This window comes from Lathyrus oleraceus, chromosome 5 (assembly GCF_024323335.1).
Source record: "Lathyrus oleraceus cultivar Zhongwan6 chromosome 5, CAAS_Psat_ZW6_1.0, whole genome shotgun sequence".
Classification (NCBI taxonomy): domain Eukaryota; kingdom Viridiplantae; phylum Streptophyta; class Magnoliopsida; order Fabales; family Fabaceae; genus Lathyrus; species Lathyrus oleraceus.
In genome coordinates this window covers 515,367,803-515,390,260 of record NC_066583.1, presented here as the reverse complement: position 1 = coordinate 515,390,260, position 22,458 = coordinate 515,367,803, and the positions used below count along the sequence as shown (strand labels likewise).

At 33.6% G+C, this 22,458-nt stretch overlaps 3 protein-coding genes across 3 annotated transcripts; 2 read left to right on the top strand and 1 right to left on the bottom strand.

Annotated features, from left to right (window-relative positions):
* Positions 1–569: 569 nt before the first annotated feature.
* Positions 570–1,685, bottom strand: LOC127081746 (F-box protein CPR1-like). The gene has a single exon (XM_051021969.1). It carries the CDS (start codon positions 1,683–1,685, stop codon positions 570–572), a length of 1,116 nt encoding a protein of 371 aa, XP_050877926.1.
* Positions 1,686–3,335: 1,650 nt separating this feature from the next.
* Positions 3,336–6,828, top strand: LOC127081745 (F-box/kelch-repeat protein At3g23880). Its single transcript, XM_051021968.1, has 3 exons — positions 3,336–3,410; positions 3,459–3,806; positions 5,698–6,828. Exons 1-3 carry the CDS (start codon positions 3,336–3,338, stop codon positions 6,826–6,828), a joined length of 1,554 nt encoding a protein of 517 aa, XP_050877925.1.
* Positions 6,829–18,754: 11,926 nt separating this feature from the next.
* Positions 18,755–19,900, top strand: LOC127082956 (F-box/kelch-repeat protein At3g23880-like). The gene has a single exon (XM_051023186.1). The coding sequence runs from the start codon at positions 18,757–18,759 to the stop codon at positions 19,879–19,881; it is 1,125 nt and encodes a 374-aa protein (XP_050879143.1). The 5' UTR covers positions 18,755–18,756; the 3' UTR covers positions 19,882–19,900.
* The last annotated feature ends 2,558 nt before the right edge of the window (positions 19,901–22,458 follow it).

The window sequence follows — 22,458 nt, the reverse complement described above, 5'->3', positions numbered from 1 at the left end:
GTTTTTTCAAATTTATTATAGTTGGGGTGGCTATGATTTTGGTTCGTAGTCGCGTCTTGCCTTGCAGTGGGGTTGTGGGGTTGTTTAATATTTTTCTTTGTTGTTGTATTTTTTTCTATTCCTTTGCGCGTATTGTGTTTGTATTATTTCAAATACCTTTTTTATTTTTTTTAATATATTGATATGCTTTACTATTAAAAAAACATATATAAATCGTGGTTCTAGAACTTTTACATTCCAATGTTATGCTGGTAGTCGAAACACTGCATTCCGGATTGTATAAATACTGCATTATGTTTATAAGTAGAATAAAAATAATGTAAATTTTTGATGAATTCAAAAGCAAGGCAATTTGTTCAAAAATGAAATGTGGTAATACATTAAGAAAATAAAGCTATATGGTGCAAATACTATTATGCTTCAGCATCAAAAGATTCAAAATAATGATAGTGAGTGAAATGAGTATCAAATGAGTAAAATGCAGAAAATATGCATCAGCTACAAATGGAGAAGATAAGTTACAACCAACCAAGTCCCCTTATAGTTCTCATAGCTTCTAGATCATAACATTAAGAACAAGGCGATATCAAACTTTCAACGTAGACTTTTGAATATCTGAAGTTTTGAATCTCAGGAATCTTCCAAGTAGCATTTTTTGAATCATAAATAACCAACTTTAATTTCTTACTTCCCAAGTCATAAAATTTCAGGAGCAGTTGGTCATCTTCTGAAACATATAAAACATTGTTATAGGAACACAAAACATGATCTTTCATATACGGAATGTTGTACAATTTAGTCCAAGATTCTTTATTTTCATATTCCTTCATGATCCAAACGTTGAAAAACGTATCATTCCATTCAGATATGCATAAGCAATCCCTAACCACCCCCAAGTTGCAGTTGAACTGCTTCAAATCATACATGTAAAGCTTTCCATACGACTCCTTCTCCAAATCAAGAAAAACAATGGCACACAAGGAACTACTACCGTAAGCATGTGTTAACCAATGAACAGTATCTCTCAGAAACACTCCGGATCCATAAATGTAGCCATAACATGGAAAGTCCTTTAACCTTCTCCAGCAATCTGTACCCATAGTATTAACACTAACTTCGGTTTTGTTTTCAACACAGAATGAGATTGCAATAGTCTTATAACTATTACGCAAATGATGATACCCAAAGCTATACATAGAACACGAAAATGTTTTCTTGGAACTTTTCAAAGGAGGCAATAACTTAAATTTTCTAATGGAGGGGTTCCACAAAACAGCAGAAGATTCATCAATGGAAAAACAAAGGATGCCGTCACGTGAGGAGAAACCGAAAGGAGGACCGTGTTTGAAATTTTTGGGAGTAATAGGATAATTGAGTTGTGTTTGCGTAAGGGTAGAAGTTGAAAGAATAGAAGAGATTGGGGAATGAAAGAGAAGTAATTCAGTTAAATCGTTTGTAGAGGTTAGCATAAGGTGGTGGCGGTTGATTGATGAATTAAGATGTTCCTTTGCAAAATTGGAATGAGATATCAGAGAATTGAAAGACTTGGAGAGACAACGAAGTTGAAGAAGGAGCTTGACTGGAAGTGTAGAGAAAATATGTGCAACAAGATCAAATGGAAGTGTAGGCAGTGAAGTGGATGTTAGGATTTCCAATTGCTGCCTCTTAGTTGAACTTGTTTCCATCAGAGATGAACGAATCTGCAAACTAGGGTTTTCTGTAAATTAGGGTTTTCTCCAAACTAGGGTTTTGTTTCTTATGTTTATATCTTAATTCTCAATTCTCAAAATGTCTATGACTTTTAAATAGAGTACCAAATAATACTCAAAATGTGTATAACTTTTTTTTAATAATAAATAATGAGTATAAAATAATTTAATTGTGAATCTAAAAATATCAAAAAAAATATACAAATTGAAATTTGTTTAAAACTAAGAAATATTTTTTATTAAGATTCATGTTTTTTTTTCAGTGAAACTTAATAAAAAATAGTTTCTATACATTGTGACACATTTAAGCTACACCATAAATAAAAAATAGTTTTTCTGATCTTAAAACAAATTTAAATTTATATATTTTTATTTATTTTTTTAGATTCACAATTAAATTATTTTTTATTCATTATTTATTAATTAAATTTTTTATTTATCTTTTTATACGCATTTTGAATATTATTCCGTACTCTATTTTAAAATGTATCGTTTTCACCATTTATTTTAATTTCATAATAATAAAAAAAATTAAGAATAAGAAGAAATTAGTTTTTCATTTACAAGTTATGATTTTTTTTAAGAATTATTTAGTATTACGTTTTTTTAATATAAAGAATTACGTGATTTGTTGGAAAAAGCGAAAGGATAGTATTTTAGTTTATGAGAGAAGAGTATTAGGATTTGATAAAATAAATTATTTATTACCTAAAGTGGAAGAAAATTATATTTAAAAAGAAGCATGTGATCATTTGGTAACCATTAGATTTAAATAAAATTACAGGTTATAAACGTGTGTAACTATTAGGGTAACTTATTTGTGTAATTTGATACATCCTATTTTAACATTTAATAAATAAATAATTGCACATTCAATATTTTAAATATTATGATTGCACATTCAAAAACACCCATAATTTTTAAAACAAATATGTTCTATTTCACAATTTGGCAATATAAATAGCATATACATAAATAAAATTATAAAAAAATAATGATAATTATTATGTTTATACATAAACGTAGAATAATTTATGATGAATTTAATTGAAATACACTGACAGTGTAAAAGGATTTTACACCATCAGTAAATCATAGACGTTGAATATTAAAACAAATTTGACTTTTATTTTAAAAATTTATAAAGTAACGCAAACGGGTGATGGTGATGAATCGACAGTGTAAAACTTTTTACACTGACAATGTATAGTAATTAATCTCATTTATGATAACATTTTGTCGCCTGAATCATTCTTTATTCAAAAACAATCTTTTCTATCTAACATGAACTACATTAGAAACTAAATGATTTAATTTTATACTTTAGATATTAATTCATTCAACTATTTCCATATCAAAACGGCCACATTTTTTGAAACAAATTTTTTCTACTCTAAAATAAATTTGTATAATATGTTAGAATATCGTGTATTCAGAGCGATGAATCCTTTGTTAGGGTTTATATGATTGGAAAAGAGTGGAGATGAAATTGACTTATAAGAACGGAGCACTAAAAAGATAAAAGAAGGTATTCTGGAGGGGAAGATGGTGGTAAGGAAATCTCTTGATTCAAACAAATCTTATTGGGATATAGTGATTTGTCAATTAAATAATCCTGATACAAGCATGGCGGCTGAGGATGAAATTTTGGAGGTTGATAGTCAGATTGAGGTGGAAGGATTGATGATTGTAGAAGACAAAGTAGGAGAATATGATTGTCCTATTTTCGTTCTATCTGAATTATAAGAGAAAACGATTCATCGCCCATGGAAAATAGGAGTGATTGTCAAGTTTTTGGGGAGGAAGATTGGTTACAAGGCACTTGAGACGAGACTACGACAAATGTGGATGAAGAAAGGTATCATTGATATGAGCAATGATTATTACCTAATAGAGTTTTCGCACGAGGATGATAAACTGGTAGCAATGGAAAACGATCCTTGGTTCATATACGACCATTATCTTACGGTCAAGGATCGGTGTCCAAACTTTCATCCGGAGAAGGATTCCATTGATGAAATAGCAGTATGGATCCGAATTGCACGATTACCAATAGAGTATTACGATGCAAGAGTTCTGACTTCCATTGGTAATCAGGTAGGTTGTGTGGTTAAAGTTGATAAGAATACCATGCAACGATGAAAGGCGAAAGTATGCGAGAATTTGTGTTTAAGTTAACCTTTCAAATCCATTGTTAGTGCTATTCAGTGTCAAAGATAAGAAGTATCGAATTGACTATTAAAGGACTCCATTTTCTATGCCTAAGTTGTGGTAGGTATGGCTATTATAAACAAGGATGTTGATATAGTATCAAAAGAAAATATCTAGTTAGGGTAGATGGTGGGAGGAAGGAAAAGGTGATGGAGGAAGGTTCATCTCAGTGGAAAGATGGAATTCATGATGCTATTGAAGATGGCCCTTGAAAGGTAATGCAAAAGCAAAAAAAGGGAAGGAAGCAGGTATAAGGTCAGAGAAGCACTACTCCTGTGAGAGTTAATGATGAGAATATGGTTTCTAGATCGAGATTTGTTTCCTTATTCGACAGTAATTCTGAAAAGTAGAAGAAAAGGCGGTGAATGGTAGTAACTTGCATGAGTCTTTTCATGATGGGGAGAGCCATTTAAGAAACTTTTCTGTATACAACCCCTAGATAGCAATAAAATCCAGGACTATGAGTTTTCGAGTGGTGAAAGGAAAGCTTTTAAATTTGAAGGTGTATACAGAAGCTTTCCTTTCACCACTCGAAAACTCAGAGTCCTGGATTTTATTGCTATCTAGGGGTCGTATAAAGAAAAGTTTCTTAAATGGCTCTCCCCATCATGAAAAGACTCATGCAAGTTACTACCATTCACCACCTTTTCTTCTACTTTTCAGAATTACTGTTGAATAAGGAAACAAATCTCGATCCAGAAATCATATTCTCCTCATTAGCTCTCACCGGAGTAGTGCTTCTCTGACCTTCCACCTGCTTCCTTCCCTTTTTCTGCTTCTGCACTGGATTTTATGTATATGCTATTTATATTGTCAAATTGTGAAATAAAACATATTTGTTTTAAAAATTATGGGTGTTTTTGAATGTGCAATCATAATATTTAAAATATTGAATGTGCAATTATTTATTTATTAAATGTTAAAATAGGATGTATCAAATTACACAAATAAGTTACCCTAATAGTTACACACGTTTATAACCTGTAATTTTATTTAAATCTAATGGTTACCAAATGATCACATGCTTCTTTTTAAATATAATTTTCTTCCACTTTAGGTAATAAATAATTTATTTTATCAAATCCTAATACTCTTCTCTCATAAACTAAAATACTATCCTTTCGCTTTTTCCAACAAATCACGTAATTCTTTATATTAAAAAAACGTAATACTAAATAATTCTTAAAAAAAATCATAACTTGTAAATGAAAAACTAATTTCTTCTTATTCTTAATTTTTTTTATTATTATGAAATTAAAATAAATGGTGAAAACGATACATTTTAAAATAGAGTACGGAATAATATTCAAAATGCGTATAAAAAGATAAATAAAAAATTTAATTAATAAATAATGAATAAAAAATAATTTAATTGTGAATCTAAAAAAATAAATAAAAATATATAAATTTAAATTTGTTTTAAGATCAGAAAAACTATTTTTTATTTATGGTGTAGCTTAAATGTGTCACAATGTATAGAAACTATTTTTTATTAAGTTTCACTGAAAAAAATCATGAATCTTAATAATTTTTTTTTCTTATTTTTAAACAAATTTCAATTTGTATATTTTTTTGATATTCTTAGATTGAAAATTAAATTATTTTATACTCATTATTTTCTTATTAATTAACAAAAAGTTATACACATTTTGAGTATTATTTGGTACTCTATTTAAAAGTCATAGACATTTTGAGAATTGAGAATTAAGATATAAACATAGGAAACAAAACCCTAGTTTGGAGAAAACCCTAATTTGCAGAAAACCCTAGTTTGCAGATTCGTTCATCTCTGATGGAAACAAGTTCAACTAAGAGGCAGCAATTGGAAATCCTAACATCCACTTCACTGCCTACACTTCCATTTGATCTTGTTGCACATATTTTCTCTACACTTCCAGTCAAGCTCCTTCTTCAACTTCGCTGTCTCTCCAAGTCTTTCAATTCTCTGATATCTCATTCCAATTTTGCAAAGGAACATCTTAATTCATCAATCAACCGCCACCACCTTATGCTAACCTCTACAAACGATTTAACTGAATTACTTCTCTTTCATTCCCCAATCTCTTCTATTCTTTCAATTTCTACCCTTACGCAAACACAACTCAATTATCCTATTACTCCCAAAAATTTCAAACACGGTCCTCCTTTCGGTTTCTCCTCTTGTGACGGCATCCTTTGTTTTTCCATTGATGAATCTTCTGCTGTTTTGTGGAACCCCTCCATTAGAAAATTTAAGTTATTGCCTCCTTTGAAAAGTTCCAAGAAAACATTTTCGTTTTCTATGTATAGCTTTGGGTATTATCATTTGCGTAATAGTTATAAGACTATTGCACTCTCATTCTGTGTTGAAAACAAAACCGAAGTTAGTGTTAATACTATGGGTACAGATTGCTGGAGAAGGTTAAAGGACTTTCCATGTTATGGCTACATTTATGGATCCGGAGTATTCCTGAGAGATACTGTTCATTGGTTAACACATGCTTTCGGTAGTAGTTCCTTGTGTGCCATTGTTTTTCTTGATTTGGAGAAGGAGTCGTATAGAAAGCTTTACATGTATGATTTGAAGCAGTTCAAATGCAACTTGGGGGTGGTTAGGGATTGCTTATGCATATCTGAATGGAATGATACGTTTTTCAACGTTTGGATCATGAAGGAATATGAAAATAAAGAATCTTGGACTAAATTGTACAACATTCCGTATATGAAAGATCATGTTTTGTGTTCCTATAACAATGTTTTATATGTTTCAGAAGATGACCAACTGCTCATGCAATTTTATGAGGTGGGAAGTAAGAAATTAAAGTTGGTTATTTATGATCCAAAAAATGCTACTTGGAAGATTCCTGAGATTCAAAACTTCAGATATTCAAAAGTCTACGTTGAAAGTTTGATATCGCCTTGTTCTTAATGTTATAATGTAGAAGCTATGAGAACTATAAGGGGACTTGGTTGGTTGTAACTTATCTTCTCCATTTGTAGCTGATGCATATTTTCTGCATTTTACTCATTTGATACTCATTTCACTCACTATCATTATTTTGAATCTTTTGATGCTGAAGCATAATAGTATTTGCACCATATAGCTTTATTTTCTTAATGTATTACCACATTTAATTTTTGAACAAACTGCCTTGCTTTTGAATTCATCAAAACCAAGTAGTAGTGCGTCATACAAGTGATCGAAAATTCAAAATATTTTACATTTTTACCAAGTAGTACTGTGTCATACAAGTGTTTCAACTACTAGCATAATATTGGAATGTAAAAGTTCTCCAAGTTCTCCAACCACGTCAACAAATCACAACAAGAACTACCTAAAACAACTACAAAGAAAAACATCAAACAACCCCATTGCCAAGGCTAGACACGACTACGAACCAAAACCATACCCACCCCAACTATAATAAACCTGACAAAACATTAACCAAACAACAGCTCTAGAAAGAAAGATACCTTGCTCTGAGACATCAAACAAAACACCCTCGGAGAGAACAATCTACAAAGAGGAAAACTTTAAAACCTACCCCACACCCCACCCCACCCCTAAAAACACATGCACCCAAATGGGTTATGTTACATCCTAAAACCCCAACTCTTTATTTATAAAATAATTCAATTTAATTTTTTAAATAGGGCATTATACATTTATCACTAAATATCTTATTTAACAAAAACATAACATTAAAGCAGCAAAATAAAACATCAAAACTTCAAGTAAATTATTATTTGTCTCAACGCCAATAATTAATGAAATAATTCAAAAAATCTCATAGAAGAACATAAAGGCAACAAAACAGCTTGTCCCAAGTATTACATATCGAAGCGGCGTCAAAACTAAAAGATCCAAAAATCAATAGAGTAAATGAAGAGGTCTCAACGTCATCCTTCAGCTCAACAACAGCTAGTGCTCCTATACCAGAGTATATGTATCACGAGAGTACAAAACATCACAAACAAAACAGTCAGGAGATGAAAATACATTAAAAAATGTTAGTGGTGTATAAAACAATAAAAGATAGTACACTCAACATCAATGTATTCATATCATTCACAACTATCATGAATCATAAGTGCAGATATATATGTAGTGCACTCATCACATCATCACCAAATATACGTGGTATCAATCTACTCACCAATATGTTACTGATAAGTCTCATCACCAATATTTGAACATCAGAGTTATGTTACTCATTTAGTTTCATCACCAATTACTTATATCCCATATACATGATGCATGAAAAGCCACAACAATATTCATCACCAACGATTCTTATCCGAACCACATATCTCACCATAATACATTACACAATATAATGATAACTTACCATAATTCATATAGACATGGGAAGACCCGACTCTTCCTGAGATTTTGGGGAGCTGTTTTCTCCTTGACTCATTCATACAGTTGATTAGTGATTCAACCATATATTGTGGGTGAATAGATCACCTGAGACAAACCAAACTCAATTGTACGGCCTATTGCCATATTATTTGGGGGTATTTTTTTCTCATTTTGAGCGGCCTCTTCATTCTTATGGCCTGATAAAATTATTATAATAGCTAAATATTTAATAAGAATGAGATTAATTGATTCTTATTAAAATTATACTTTTAAATTTTAAACCAAAATGTATTGTGAATATTATATTTTATTTATTTTTGAGCTTAAAATGTATCCCGTAAGATATGTGAAAATTTGGTGTCAATTAAATTTGAAGCTTAAATATGAAGACTTGTTTTGAAGTAAAGCTAGAGTGAGTATTTTATTACATAGAAAATCAAGGAATTGCCCCCTCTCGAAAACCCAGAAGTGGCTCATGAGGCAGAGTATGGCTTCGGCTATGATCATGTTTCTCTTAATTAAAAAGTGGTTGTTCTTTACAACTCCTATAGTAGTGGTATCCACGAAGACATATCTAAAATAAAGGTTTACACTTTGAGTACCAATTCTTGGAGAAGCCTTCAGACGTTGCCTTTTTCTACTGACTTCAGCTATGATGATCAATCGGGAATATATTTAAGCGGTACAATTAATTGGTTAGCTTTTACTAATCAACACCAGAGAGATCAACAACAATTTCTATTTGAAAAAGAGAAGACGGTTTGTATGTTGTAATATATTATAGATGACAGTACTAAAACCCTGTTAGATTTTTGAAATGTTTCATGCATATTTCAATATTGGGAATTTGCTCAAAACTTTCAAGTATACAGTTTGAATAATTAATTTACTATACTATAAAATAGAATGATTAGTTGTATGAATTTGTCAAAATTGGACACACATGTCTTATGCACACAAACGATGTAGGTATGAATTAGCTTGCGACTCCTAAATATATATATATATATATATATATATATATATATATATATATATATATATATATATATATATATATATATATATATATATATATATATATATATATATATATATATATATATATATATATATATATATATATATATATATATATATATATATATATATATATATATATATATATGAGAAATATATTCACCTCGGTTAGAAAGAAAATCAAAGTGAAAAGTAACAAACCTTTAAATTAAAAATAAAATATTTAAGAAGACGTTACTTTTAATGAGATACAATCATAAATTGAGGATGATGGGATTCGAAGTATGTATACGGAATATATTTACCCATCGATTTTCAAAATAATCAATAAAATATATTATATATTAAAAAAAAACAGGATATATCCAGGAATTAAATCTCGATTTTTCAATACACCTGGGGTGAAATTGCGATTTTTTTTTAAATATCCAGAATTTTTAAAAAATTTCAAAATTAACCATTTTTTCAAAAAAATTACACAAATGGGCAAAATTTGCCCTAAAAGTGTACATAGGCGCCACCCTAGTTGGCGTCTACCCTTAATGGGTAGGGCAAGTCGCCACTAGGAGTGGCGCCTACACCCATTCCCAATTTTTTTTTTTTTAACATGTTTTATTATTATTATTTTTTTTTTAAATATTAGATATTTGATAAATATATTTTTTTTATAAATTATATTAATTTATATTAACACTTATATATAAATAAAATTATTACAAGATATATATATATTAATTTATATATATATTAATTTATATAGATATTAATTTTATATATATATATATATATATATATATATATATATATATATATATATATATATATATATTAATTTAATTTATAAACAATTAATATTATACACATGTAAATTAATATATATAAATATTTATTTATAAGATATATATATATATATATATATATATATATATATATATATATATATATATATATATATATTAATTTATATATATATATATTAATTTATTTATAAGTAAATAATATTATTTATAAATTTTTGGGAGAATTAGGGTTAAGTAGATTGGTGTACAACCCAGATCTTTTCCTATAAATAAAGTGTTATTTCCTTGCATTTGCTTCACCACTATTTCTTATCACTTTCTCTATCAAGTTGAGTTCATGGCATCTCCAAGACCGTCGTCATGGCAGCGAACATCATCAAGGCGCCCGGATCCTGAACAAGTAATCTTAAAAAGGGATGGGCATGTTATTTTTTCGCCTTTGAAACCCCCAATGGAGATGAAGTTTTGGAACATCCGTTCGTTGGACCAACTAAAAAGGTCCTTGATGTCTTGGTTAGAGGGAGATTACCAACCTGGTGAAGTCATAAGAAGGATTCAGAGGCTTAGAACAAGGTTCTCATTTGAAACTGGAGAAACAATACGTTGGTGGGTTGAAGTTGAAAGCGACATTGATTGCATCCAAATGATGCATGGATCAGACGATATAGTGTTAACTGTTGTAATTTCTTAGATTTTAATGGTTGTCTGTCATGTTGTTGTTGTATTTGTTATTGTTCTAGTACTTGTTCTTGTTTTAGTACTTGTTTTTGTTCTAGTGTTTGTTTTTGTTTCTCAGGTAATTGGTGTTGTAATGTTAGATGTTTGTGTTTGTTGTTCAAGTGTCATCTTCTATTTGGAATAAAAAGTAAACTTTAATGATAAACAGCATTGGTACACAGATTTATGAAAATGAAAACTAAGTTGTGGAACTAGATCCACGATATGGACATTTGTTCTTATTATGCCCTAGTTGTCTACATATGCTACACTTCCTCTGCATTTTCTCTGCGACGTCCATTTCAGTTCTAATGCGCCTGCTATTTGGGCGACCACTTTTATTCCGCCGCATCGATTCGTTGTGCCAAACAATTTCCCCGTCATACTCTGGCCAATACGCCTCCAATGCTACCACCGGAAAGGGATTGTCGTATACATTGAGCAATGTTGCAACTTTGTAGATTGGAGACACTAGCGATAATGCATCGAAGTGGCTGTGTGAACACGCTGCAATGACATGGGAACAAGGCATACGATAGGCCTGAAATTGACCACAGTCGCACCAACGGTCTGGTATTAGGACCCTATACTCTTGTCTGGGCAGCCCTTGGTTGTGGTCAATTGTTTCCTTGACACTAAAAGTGTGGCCATGGCGGTCGAATTCCGTAACCCGATGACTGTTGGCTTTGGCAGATTCCTGCCTCATAAACTTCATGCAGGCATCACTATATACTTGACTCGTCTGCAACACTTCATTCCAGCGCCTGCCTCTTGTTACGAACAACGTTGCCATCCGAAAATAGGTCGCACTCACCAATGCGGTTACCGGGAGGTTACGTATGCCCTTAAACACGCCGTTCATTGATTCCACAAGATTTGTTGTCATGTGGCCCCACCTCACCCATCGTCGTATGATCTAGTCCACTTCGCTCTGTCGATATTATCGATCCACCTCCCTGCATCAGAATTTGCCAACACTATTTCTCGGCGGTAGTATTGGAATCCAGGTTGGTTTAATGCATACCCCGCGTTTATCAAATGTTGCTTCAAGAAGTTATCCTTGAACTCCCGCATAAAATTTTGAGCAATATGCCTGATGCAGTAAACATGGGTAGACGGGGGGTCATGCCAACCATTTGCTGGATTATTGTATGCACTATCTATTGAAGCGTGCCTGTCAGAAATCACACAGATGCCAGCTTGTGGAGTCACGTGCGTTCGGAGATTCTTAAGGAAGAAACTCCAAGCAGCAGCCGTTTCTCCTTCCACCAATGCAAAGGCTATTGGGAAAATATTAGAATTGCCATCTTGTGCGACCGCCATCAGTAACGATCCTTTGTATTTCCCATACAGCCAAGTTCCATCGACTTGAACAAGTGGTTTGCAGAATGTGAACCCGATGATGCAGGGACGGAATGCCCAGAAAAGTCTATGGAAAATTCCATTACCTTCTAGACGAGTTCCGTCAGGGGATTGTGCAGGCAAGGTCTCCATTATAGTAACCGTCCCAGGTGAGTACAATCGTAGTGCAGCCAGGTAGCGTGGTAGTTGTTTGTATGATTCCTCCCAGTTACCGTACACCAGTTCAATTGCCTTGGTTTTCGCTAACCAAGCCTTTCTGTATGACGGTGTATATTTGAAAACAGCCACACAATGGGAGATAATTGTTTTGACCTTCAGTGACGGGTCAGCCTCAACTAGAGGTAATATGGAATGGCAGATCATATCATGACTAAGTTTGCGATGATCCTGTGCCATGTTGGTGTTGACGCAAATGTGAGCTTGAGATATGGACCCTATCACCCACGCATTATGTTTCTTCTTGTACGATGACATCAACCTATACCCACACTCCGGATTTTTGCATACAATAACGTATCTTTCCGGATTTGATTTGATAACATCGTAGTCAACACAATTTTTCATGTGCCAGTTCTTTATTGCTAACAGACACTCTTCCTTGGTCCGAAATTGGTCACCCTTCTTTAAGTCCTCATCAGACCTCATATATGGGTTGTAGAACATATCTGATGAGGGCTCATCCTCGCCCAAGTTAAGTGTTGTGAAGTGCGCAGGCGGTGAGTAGCGTTGCGCTATAGGTATTTGAGCTTGGTCTTCGTCTTCAGAATGACGGTTCACCAAGTCATCAACCACGTCTTCAGCATCATCAACCACATCGTCTTCAACGTGGTGCTCAACATCTTGTTCGTCATCAATCACAGGATCAATAACCTGTGATTGAATATTCTGAGTTGGTTGAGGTTGTTCCAACACAATGTACAACACTATGTATTCGTAACCAGAGTACTCATGGTTACGAAGCATGTATTGTGTCTCCATGTCATTTTGAATCAATGACTTATAAAACTTGACAGAGTTGTTTTCTGAAAAAAAAGGTTGTTGATAAAAAATTTGGGACACGGGTTGTCTTAGTTTGGACTCAATCTTCCTTTTCAGGTAAGAGAAGTCAGCTCCTCTATTTAGACAAAAACGAGTGCATTCGGTGTTTCTAAATAGGAAGCCAGACATATCACATTCATAAGTCTCACCATTGACGTGAGCTTTGATTTTGTATTGTGATGAAGATGCCATGTTTTGTGAAGATATTGTGAAGGTTTTGTGAAGGTTTTGTGAAGGTTTTGTGAGGGTTTTGTGATGATATTGTGATGGTTTTGTGAAGGTTTTGTGATGATATTGTGAAGGTTTTGTGAAGATTGCTGTGAAGATATTGTGAATACCTTTGTGAAAATGTGTGTGCATATTTATACTGCAAGATTCCGACACATCTTTGCATGCATGTCTTCAACCAAGCCTTCCCCAAGAGCAACGCATGCAAAACTTGGACACGTGTAAAGCATGCAAGAATCTTGCAGGCAAGGTGGAACTGCATGCATGTAATAATTTTGACACGTCTACTGCCTATCCATCAAATGTATTCTCCACATAGTCTGAACTTAGTCTCAGCTTTAGCTTTGCTTGCACCAAAAACTTAAACTTCTTGAACTTCCAATACTGAATATCACACTTCCAATACTAAACTACCTCTTTTTTCCATTATGTGTTTAAACAACCTGATTAATTATTTTAAATAATATTCCCACGCATGCCTGATTATTTTAAACAACCTCATTTATTCAATTTTATTTAAGCTTAATTATTTATTTTAAACAACCTGATTATTTATTTTAAACAATCTTCCCACGCATGCCTTCCACGTGTCCAAGTTTTGCATCATCAGATTCCACCAAGTCTTCCCCAAGACAAGACAACTCCCACCTAGTCTGCACCAATGCATGCCAACACTACCACCTAGCCTGCACCTATTCTGCAAGATTCCCACGCATGCCTTCCACGTGTCCAAGTTTTGCATCATCAGATTCCACCAAGTCTTCCCCAAGACAAGACAACTCCCACCTAGTCTGCACCAATGCATGCCAACACTACCACCTAGCCTGCACCTATTCTGCAAGATTCCCACGCATGCCTTCCACGTGTCCAAGTTTTGCATCATCAGATTCCACCAAGTCTTCCCCAAGACAAGACAACTCCCACCTAGTCTGCACCAATGCATGCCAACACTACCACCTAGCCTGCACCTATTCTGCAAGATTCCCACGCATGCCTTACACTTGTCACATTTTTGCATCATCAGATTCCACCAAGGCTTCCCCAAGACAAGACAACTCCCACCTAGTCTGCACCAATGCATGCCAACACTACCACCTAGCCTGCACCTATTCTGCAAGATTCCCACGCATGCCTTACACTTGTCACATTTTTGCATCATCAGATTCCACCAAGGCTTCCCCAAGACAAGACAACTCCCACCTAGTCTGCACCAATGCATGCCAACACTACCACCTAGCCTGCACCTATTCTGCAAGATTCCCACGCATGCCTTACACTTGTCACATTTTTGCATCATCAGATTCCACCAAGGCTTCCCCAAGACAAGACAGCTCCCACCTAGTTTGCACCAATGCATGCCAACACTACCACCTAACCTGCACCTATTCTGCAAGATTCCCACGCATGCCTTCCACGTGTCCAAGTTTTGCATCATCAGATTCCACCAAGTCTTCCCCAAGACAAGACAACTCCCACCTAGTCTGCACCAATGCATGCCAACACTACCAATGCATGCCAACACTACCACGCATGCCTTACACTTGTCACATTTTTGCATATTCAGTCTACTTGAAAACGAGTATAAATAGAGGGTCATTCTTGCAAGTTTTCATCAACCACTAACACTTTTATTCAGAGAACTCCGGCGAAACTTCTCATCCACCCCACTTCGTTCTACATTGCAGTCATGTCTCTTCTTACCATGGACCAAGAACACAGAGGCACTAGGGCAAACATTGCCTCATTCGTAAGTTTTTCTTGAACATTGCCTCTTTCATATGTTTGTAATTAGTTTTTTAAAAGTCCAATCTAATGATTGTTTATATTGTTTATTTTTAAAGGATCCCAAGAAATTTCGTCAACGTTCACACCCAATGCCTTATCCAGACCCATGGTGCGTACCTTACATACAACGTGCGGGTTTCGGTCATGTTATGCATGTCGTAAATGCCACAATTGATGTCAAATTCATTTTGGCTCTGTGTGAACGTTGGAGACCTGAGACACACACTTTTCACCTACCAACTGGTGAATGTACCGTCACATTAGAGGACGTGTACATGCTTTTGGGTCTTAGAATAGATGGTAAGCCTGTCACCGGAAATGTTCAACAGCCTAACCAAATATGTGTTCAAATGTTGGGGGTAGATCTGGTCGAGGGTGAGGGGTCTGCCAAAGCAAGGGGTCAGGGTATTAAATTATCTAGCCTACAATTGTACCACGACTCCATAACTTTGACTGAGGAATCCTCCGAACAAGAAAAAGTCATAAAAACCCGGGTTTACATTATGCTATTGTTTGGGAACTTGCTATTTCCCGAAGGGACGGGAAATAGCATAAACTTTATGTACTTGAGTTTGCTCGGGGACATTGATAGAATAAGCACATATAATTGGGGTTCTGCAGTATTAGCATTCCTATATAGCTCTTTGTGTAAAAATGCACAAAATGAGCACTGTACATTTTCTGGATGTGCTTTCTTGCTCCAAACATGGGGGTGGTGGAGATTGCCGAGGCTAGCCCCAGAAAATCCTAATGTCTACTCCTTCCCCTACGCAACTAGGTAAATTTATGATGTTATTTCATTTTGTATATTTATTCTATACATATTTGTAACTAATATTATTTATCTTTTTTTGTTTAGGTTCATTACAACCGGACTGGATTACAGTCTTACCCCCAAAAATAAAATTATATTTTATCGTCAACTCTTGGATCGTCTCCGAGCACAAGATGTATTACCACTAAATCACTCAGCTTCTAACTGATTTATTAATATCATGCATTCTCGATAAATAACATATTTACTTTTTTCTTTGCAGTTTATTTGGAGGCCATATTTGGGATTGGAACATCAACCCAACCCCGAAGATGCAGCTGTTTGGACAACAAAAACGGCCATAATGCGGTTCACCACTGTGGAGATGCACCAAAGTGACCGTGTCAAGCTTCAATTCGGAATGCATCAAGAAATCCCAGGCCCCCCAATGTCTATGGAACCTTGGCATCTAAAAAAAGTCAGCCACCAGTGGTATGCCCAAAATTGGAAGGAATTTGCTAAGGAGTTTCGTAAAATGTGGAAAGACCGTGCCCACTATGTTCTACAATTTCCGGTGGCGCCCAACGAAATGAAGCCGACAAGGGAATATGTGGATTGGTATAGAGCAAACACAAATCCAGAAATGATTGTGTCTGACCCGTTCTATTTGGACGATCCCCGGATGCAACAGCCATATTTCCAACAACAACAACCACCACAGTATTCCCAACAACAACAACCACCACAGTATTCCCAACAACAACAACCACCACCTTATTACCAACAACAACCACCACCACCATTTTACCAACAACAACCACCACCACCTTATTACCAACAACAACCACCACCACCATATTACCAACAACAACCACCACAACACATGTCCACCCCCTAACCAAATCAACAATACATACCACAAACTCAACCCCAATACCATGAAGACTACCAACAACAAACTCAACATTCCCACCACCATCAACAGTCCCAACACCTACCACAATATCAATCCCCCCACTTCCACCAATCCCAACACTTTCATCACGACAATGTCCCGAGCTCTTCCAGTCCTCCACCTAGCCCCGACACGGGTATACAAGAGGACTACCAACAGGACTACTACACACCACAACAAACACTGCACTTTGGCCAACCCGATTCAACCCTAAACTACCAAAGACCACAATTCGAGGGCGCACCCAGCAGTAGTCAGTTTGTCCCACCGAGACAAAGCTTTGAGAGCGCAGAGGGGACCCGTCTTTCCTACAGCACTGAAGGGACTTCGACCCAACCACAACGGCAAACGGCAAGGGGACGCGTTAGGGCAAGGGGTGGTAATAGGGAAGCACCACCACCACGTGAACCGTCTAGGCGAGTAACTAGACCTCCCCCGTGCGGATCGTACCAGGGACCGCATCATATGTGATTAATCATATCTTTGTAATATTTGTCTTGTCTATTATTTAAATAAAAATATTTTCTGTTTATTATCTTTATATCTTTATCTTTATCTTTAAAATATTGTCTATCATATCTTTATATATATATATATATATATATATATATATATATATATATATATATATATATATATATATATATATATATATATATATATATATATATATATATATATATATATATATATATATATTAATTTACATGTCTATAATATTTATTTACACGTATATAAATTAATTTTTTTCCAAAAATTTACAAATAATATTAATTACTTATAAATTAAATTAATTACAAATAATATTAATTACAAATAATATTATATATATATATATATATATATATATATATATATATCTTGTAAATAAATATTTATATATATTAATTTACATGTGTATAATATTAATTGTTTATAAATTAAATTAATATATATATATATATATATATATAAATTAATATATATAAAAATTAATATATATATAAATTAATATATATATATATCTTGTAATAATTTTATTTATATATAAGTGTTAATATAAATTAATATAATTTATAAGAAAAATATATTTATCAAATATCTAATATTTAAAAAAAAAATAAAAAAAAATAATAAAACATGTTAAAAAAAAAAAAAAATTATTGGAAATGGGTGTAGGCGCCACTCCTAGTGGCGACTTGCCCTACCCATTAAGGGTAGGCGTCAACTAGGGTGGCGCCTATGTACACTTTTAGGGCAAATTTTGCCCATTTGTGTAATTTTTTTGAAAAAATGGTTAATTTTGAAATTTTTTTAAAAATTCTAGATATTTAAAAAAAAAATTCTGAAATTGTATTATAAAATATACTATTTTTAATAGTAAGAGACATGTATCACGATAAGCCGTCCGATTGATCTTAACGATTATATGAATTTTTACGTGCATAATCGTTTGCTAAAAGAAGAAAAAAGAGTCTAACTTGCAGCTTATTCCTTTCACTTCATCATTGAGCCTTTAACCTTAGGCTTTGTGAACAATCCATAGCAATTAGTTAATTAATAACTCAATACTGAGTTACCCCACTCACCCTATTTAATATGGATTAGTTTGATCTATTTAATTTGAAATTAAACTTTCAAAATCCAGAACAGACCTTTCATAATCTTTGTAATACTTATCATGTTATTAAAGAATTAATTTTATTATAATAAATAAATATTATATTTTATCTTATTAATAAAATACAATTATAAAATCTTGTATATCCATAATACTTTTATAATCTAATTTAATAGCTTCACAATCAACCCTTTCTTTTACTGATACCTTATTTGGAATAACGGCAGACGGTATGACATATCTCATTCAGAGAAGAAACCCTAACATCTCCAGTTCCCTTCCCACTCTTTCTTTTGATCTCATCTCAGAAATACTCTCTAAGCTCCCTGTGAAGCACCTTCTCCAATTCCGATGTGTCTGTAAATATTGGAATTCTCTAATATCAGATCATAAATTCGCCAGAAAGCACCTTAATGGATCAATCACACGTAGCAGCCTCCAATGTGTAAGCTACCATACTCCCTCATCTAATTTTATTCTAAAATCTTATCCAATTCAATCCATTTTCGCAGACATAACCACTAACTTCATTCGACCTGAGTTTTCATCCAATTTTATTTTTAGACACAATATACATTACATTGTTGGCTCTTGTGACGGAATTCTTTGTCTCGCCAACTATTATAAACCTTTAGTTGTTTTGTGTAACCCTTCCATTAGAAAATTCCAGGAATTGTCCCCTTTTGATAACCCACGAGTGGATAGTCAGCCTAATATGACATGTGGATTCGGCTACGATCATGTTTCTCGTAACTATAAAGTGGTTGTTGTTTACTACTTCTATAAAAAAGGTATTCCTGAAGACACAAGTAAAGTTAAGGTTCATACTTTAGGTACTGATTCTTGGAAAAGCATTAAGATGTTCCCTTCTGATGCTGTTTTCAGTGAGAAATCTGGAAAATATGTAAATGGCACAATTAATTGGTTAGCCTTTCTTAAACGTCGTCCTAGTGATCCACCCTTTATTGTTTCTTTTGACTTGAATAAGGAGTCTTATCAAAAGGTTCTTCTTCCTGATCCTGGAGGGATAGATGTGTTTAACTTGACATCGTGTGTGTTCCGGGATTGGTTGTGCATTATTTCTGATCATGATGTTTGGGTCATGAAGGAATATGGAATTAAGGAGTCTTGGATTAAATTGTTCAATTTTTCTTGCTTGCGGGATCCAATTAAGACTTCTATCTTGACAAATGTAATATATATATTTGAACATGATCTTGTGCTGCTGGAGTTTAGTTGTCATGAGAAAAACAAGTTGTTCCTGTACAATTCCAAGAATGGTACCTTTAAGAGTGTTGCTATGTTTCGAAGCACCTTAGAAGTCTGTGTTGAGAGTTTGATATCACCTTGTTTTTAATGCTAGGATGTCACTTGAGATTTTAAACCACAAAAGTATAAGTTAATTTATATATTTTTTTCAATTTTGTTTTGTGCTATCATTATTGGTGATTTCATGGATTATTTCGTTCATGGATTACAATGATAGCTAATATGCTGAGTTCCTTTAGGAACATCATGTGTTTAGAAACTATTCCAATTGAGTTTGATTAATGCAAATTTTCTTGATTCGAATCTTTTAAATCTTTATCATTTTGATCGGATTATAAATTTGATGACAGAGTTTCTAATCCTTTGGTTGTTATGTTATATTAGGTCATTTGTTTATTTTTTGTTTAATTCAGTTTCTATTCAAACACCAGTAGAAAATCACCTTCCTATAAAACTATGACATATGAATTAACTAATATTATTTTGTGACATATAGAGCAAAACCAAACCTTCAAGTAAGAAGGAGCTATGATGAGGGAGTGAACTACTACTATGTTGTGTGCTAATTATTGTGATTTTCCTTGGCATTTGTAATTTCTCTTTTGGTTTCCACAAACTTTTAGTTGCAAATCATTGAGATCGTAACCTTTTTGTACAAGAAATACGGTTGAAAGAAGTTGATATGTACAAGATCTTATATTTTTTTAATTCTCAATATTATGATAGGAATGGTAACATGTGGAAGATGATAAAATGGGATAAACTATTATAACATTGATTGAGATGAGTGTGTAGTTTATATATAAGATGAGTTACATGCTAGTTGCTTAGAGTAGAAGAAAATTATCTAACTGATTAAAATTGAGAGAGTAATTAATTTGTACTGATTAACTACTAACTTAACTAAGTTTGTGTTTTTTCCGTTAATAGCCTCCCACAAGTTGAAGTAAGTTGAAGTTTGGTAAATATTTAGCAAATTCAACTTGGTCATGAGAGAATTGATATGCTTTGGAAACAAAGGCTTGGTATAAAAATCTGCAAGTTGATTGTTGGAAGACACGGGAATGAGCTTCATAATTTCAGCCACGCAGAAAAGTATTGTTTACATCAAGTTGATGTAAGTGTCAATTATGTATTGAAGCTAAGGCTAGAATAAATCTAACTGTGGTGAGTTTAGTAATTGGTGAGAAAGTAGCAAAGTAGTTTAAACCTTCAATTTGATTATACATGCTCTTTTGCAACGAGTAGTCTATGTCAGTAGTCTATGTCAGCATCTTCAATTTCTATATTGATTTCACCATTGACGATCTTTGGCACAACAAATTCGATTACCATCCCGTTGGCTAGAATATGATTTCCACTTATTACATTTATCCATAGCCTCTCCGACTCTCCCAGTTGAGTTGTATCATTATTGTTCTTATGCTCAGTTTGTGGTTCGATCCCTAGGTTTTCTGTTTCCATAGCTTTCTCTTCAGCGACTTCGTTCATCTTTAAATTTTTATATAAACACTGGTCTATTCAAAAGGAAAGAAAACCCTACTTTAAAAGTGTCGTATGTTTATATTATTAGTCATTGCCGTGTAATATTAACTTAATTGTAACGAAGGGAAGAGTTTCACGTAAGAGGCAACAATCTTCATGGAAACCCCAACATTCACGCCCACACTTTCGCTTGATCTTGTTGTAGATATTTTTTGTAAACTTCCTGCCAAACTCCTTCTTCAACTTCATTGCCTCTCCAAATCTTTCAATTTGCTAATATCTAATACCAAATTTGCAAAGGAGCACCTTCAATTAAAAACTTAGGTGAATTTCTTATCTTTGATTCCCTGATGTCCTATGCTTTATCAGCTTTTGTAGTTACACAAACACAACTCCATTATCCTATTACTCGCAAAAATGGTGGATACGGTTATCGTAGACCTCTGAGTTTGTCCTCTTGTGACGACTCCTTTGTTTTTCCATTGGTCCCAATTTTGTGGTTTTGTGGAACCATTCCATTAGAAAATTTAAGTTATTCTCTCCTTTGGAAAGCCTACCAACAATATTTTCGTTTTTCATATTTTGCTTCGAGTATGATTATTTCATTGATAATTACAAGACTATCAGTCTTTTGTATTGTATTAACCAAAATAAAATTAATATAAATACCATGGGTACCGATTTTTGGAGAAGGATTCAAGACTTCCCATTTTCTTATTGAGATATTATATATAATCCAAGTTGAGTTGTGTGGCCCAAGCCAAAACTAATTAGAGTTTAGGGTTTGTTACTTAGTTTTTTATTTTACTTAGTAGTCAAGTCACTTAGGTGTATATAAATAGATACTTTGTAATTCAGTTTTATTATTCATTTAATTATATAATACAATCCTTATTTCCTTATTCTCCCTTTCTCTCCTCACGCACTAACAAATTGTTATCTTGAGATTTAGTTAGATTCTTGATCGCATTTTCAAGTATCACACATCAAAGGTTGTGTTTTCGGAATCGTGGGTTGTTGATGATCAATCGCTACAAAGATGAATGATAACGGAAATTTACCAAACTCCATTCCAACTCTTGACGGTAAGAATTGGCTTCAATGGAGAAAACATATGCAATCTCTATTTGACTTTAAAGAAACCCTAGAATTGGTTATTAATGGTGTTCCTGCGGTTGGT

Coding starts and splice junctions, on each gene's coding strand:
- LOC127081745 (XM_051021968.1), top strand. CDS start 3,336: ATGGCGGCTGAGGATGAAATTTTGGAGGTTGATAGTCAGATTGAGGTG. Junction 3,411..3,458: donor TGATGATTGTAGAAGACAAA/GTAGGAGAATAT, acceptor GAATTATAAGAG/AAAACGATTCATCGCCCATG. Junction 3,807..5,697: donor TGACTTCCATTGGTAATCAG/GTAGGTTGTGTG, acceptor CCTAGTTTGCAG/ATTCGTTCATCTCTGATGGA.
- LOC127081746 (XM_051021969.1), bottom strand. CDS start 1,685: ATGGAAACAAGTTCAACTAAGAGGCAGCAATTGGAAATCCTAACATCC.
- LOC127082956 (XM_051023186.1), top strand. CDS start 18,757: ATGACATATCTCATTCAGAGAAGAAACCCTAACATCTCCAGTTCCCTT.